The sequence below is a fragment of the Cucumis melo genome, chromosome 10 (assembly GCF_025177605.1).
Source record: "Cucumis melo cultivar AY chromosome 10, USDA_Cmelo_AY_1.0, whole genome shotgun sequence".
In the NCBI taxonomy this organism is placed as follows: domain Eukaryota; kingdom Viridiplantae; phylum Streptophyta; class Magnoliopsida; order Cucurbitales; family Cucurbitaceae; genus Cucumis; species Cucumis melo.
In genome coordinates this window covers 15347803-15350782 of record NC_066866.1, presented here as the reverse complement: position 1 = coordinate 15350782, position 2980 = coordinate 15347803, and the positions used below count along the sequence as shown (strand labels likewise).

General features: G+C 34.5%; 1 protein-coding gene across 1 annotated transcript; it reads left to right on the top strand.

Moving 5' to 3' along the window:
* Window positions 1-870: 870 nt before the first annotated feature.
* Window positions 871-1767, top strand: LOC103499141 (uncharacterized). The gene is made up of 2 exons (XM_008462040.1): window positions 871-1258; window positions 1307-1767. The coding sequence occupies exons 1-2, from the start codon at window positions 871-873 to the stop codon at window positions 1765-1767; spliced, it is 849 nt and encodes a 282-aa protein (XP_008460262.1).
* The last annotated feature ends 1213 nt before the right edge of the window (window positions 1768-2980 follow it).

Genomic DNA, 2980 nt, shown 5'->3' with positions numbered 1-2980 from the left:
AGTTTCTTTTTCATTTAAAGTTTCCACAACTTCAAGAAACCCTTTCATCTTCGCGTTTCCAACTCACGTTCTTAGGGTTCTTCGTGTTTGAAAATGATGAACACTCGCACAGGCAAGTATCAAACTCATTAGACTGAAGTTGTTTTTTAAGGTTCTGGCTCAAGAACAAACATGCATGGAGTTCGAATGAGGGGTCATCGTTTCAAGAGTACTTCTTCTCAGAGACCTTATCGGCTGCCTTCTAAGAAGAATCGGGTACCTGCTTCTGATAGTTTAAGTGTGTCTTTGCATGATGATAATGTTACTGAAAAATCTCCTGAAAATGTTGAATCTAAACGTGTGCTCTCTGAGCCTCATCTGTCTGCTATGGATTCTAATGAGAAGGATGATGTACCTTTAGCCAGTTTGTTAAAATAGAGTTTATTTAGAAGAGCTTCCCGTCCATCTGTTAATGTTGAGTCTGCTACGACTTGTTCTCCTACTTCATATGTGCATTCTGCTAGTAGTTCTTCTTAGAATGTTTTCATTCCAACTCATGTTCAGCTCGTAACTGCTAATGAAAACTCATTTACTGCACAAACTGGTCATTCCCCACCTGTTCAGTCTCTCGTGTCGAATCCCTCTGTTGATATTCAAGAGTTTGTTCTTGAATCTGGACCTGTGAGTCAACCTACTGATGGGCTTGATGAAAATGTTGAATCAAATTTCAATAATGTTCCTCCTGATGATAACCCAAATGTGAGTATCCCTGCATTTGAGACAAACCCAACTTCTACAAACCCTAAACCAAAGGCTAAAATAACCCAAGAGCGACGTTGTATGGTGACTACCAAAACTGGCTGAAGAAAGGTACCCTCGAATATTCCATCTATGCCCATTAATGGAATCTCATTTCATTTAGAAGAAAGGGTTCAAAGATGGAAGTGTGTTGTTCAGAGACAAATTGCTGATGAAGTAAATGTGTCTCATAAGCATCACTTGTGCTTGAGTATTATAGCTTTGATCGTTAAAGCAGGCATGTCTAAGATAATTTCCAATGTTGGACCTTTTTTTCCACAGCTAATTAAGGAGTTCATTGTGAATTTCCCTTCAAAATTCAATAATCCAAGCAGCCCTGACTATCAGACAATGCATATTCGAGACTCTATGTTCAAGATTTCTCTTGCTATCATCAACGATTTTCTGGGAAACACTGTGGTGTCTGATTTTCAGTCTTCGCATCCATCTAATGATGAATTGACATATGTCTTATTTGGAGGTACATTGTCAGTTTAATCAGGAATGGGATTCTACTTGTTTCTCTTAGTGTTAAATATGTCATACTCTATAAAATTGGCATTGCAAACTAGTTTTTCTTCCTCGCATGCATCTAGTGTTTTTGTGGCTTTAAGAACATTTCTGTATCAAATTTGTAATGATGAATCTGTTGATGCTAGTCTTTTTATGTATAATCAATTGTTGAGGCATGTTGGAACGTTTGGTGTAAAGATTCTTATTCCTCTGCTTCGGTTCTTCTCAAGCTTACTGATTCATCTGAACGTTGATATCTTGGCTGCCAATGATACCCTTGGTTTTGATTCGAAGACCTTGTCTTTGAGTTATAGGTTGTTTCTAGATAGTCATGATCTTGATTTAGAACATGACATGAGGCCTTCTAGGAACCCTCAAGCCTTTGATACTGATGATATTGATGTTTCTTCTGAAGTATTTTTTATTCCTCGTGATTTAGCCTCAAGAATCATCAATACTTTGACAGCTGAATCTTGAGCTATTTCAACATCTATCAATTTGTTATCTGATAGAAGATTGAAGGTGGATTCTCTTGTTCACCATCTCAAGAATCTTATTCCTTCTTTCAGTGTAGCAGATCAGGCTCAAAATTAGACATTTTTTTTATGTTTAAAGGGGGAGAAGAGTTTTGTAAAGAGTTTTGTGTATAATTTTTTTTTTCGTGGGCTATCTGAATGAGAAGTTGAAGATTGTTATTTTTGTTTTCTTGTATGGAGCTTATATGTAATTATTGCTGATTTTTTTTGTTATGTTAAATGAATGTTGATCTTCATAAGTCTCTGCTTAATGAAGTGATGATGTGTTTGTTGATCTAGTGTGTTGATATATGTTTGATAAGTGGTTGTCTTCTGGTTTCTGCACTATGAGAAGCATCTATGAAGCATTGACTTAAACATAAAAAGAATTTTCCTCTTTTTGACAAAAATGGGGAGTTTGTTGGTATTTTTGTTAAAAAGAATTATTGAAATTATTTTATTATTTATTGATTTTCTATTTTAAAAAAGATAAAAGATCTTCCACAATTTTAGGAATCTTTTATTAATATCTTTTTGAGATTTTGTGAAGAAGATTATATATATTTTTGGAGTTGGAGCTCGTTTCTTTCAAACGAAACCGATTGATTTTCATTAGTTGAGAAAGGCTACTGAACTGTGTGTTGAAGAAGGTAGCATGATTATTTAACAATGGTTTCAATATGTTGATAACTGATGAAGCTGATGACAAGTAATATGAATGAAGATTTGATTATTGAGAATTGACACTGAACTCAGTGGGAGCTTGAGTTTATCTTCAAGAAGATTCACCCATGAATTCAGGGGAGGCTTGAATCCTTTAAGTTATATTGTACTCAAAGATTATCATTTACCTAAGAAATTTCCTTATTGTATTGATTCTTATTGGCAACTTTGAATCTGAATACTATTACTGATATGAGCTAAGAAAGCTCCCCAGAGTAAGTGATATTTGTCGAACTGGGTTACCAAAGCTTCGTGTGTTATTTATTTCTGCCAGTCATCTAACTATTATGTCGGTTATTTACTTTAGAATTAGCTAGAGGATATTTTGATTATCTCACAACTTTTTCACTTTATTCTTTACTCTGTTGCCTAATGCTTTTACATAGAACAACTTAACATTAACTTTTATTCGACATACACAAAAAGATAATAACAACAATAGAAATAATTGA

Coding starts and splice junctions, on each gene's coding strand:
- LOC103499141 (XM_008462040.1), top strand. CDS start 871: ATGCCCATTAATGGAATCTCATTTCATTTAGAAGAAAGGGTTCAAAGA. Junction 1,259..1,306: donor GACATATGTCTTATTTGGAG/GTACATTGTCAG, acceptor TGTTTCTCTTAG/TGTTAAATATGTCATACTCT.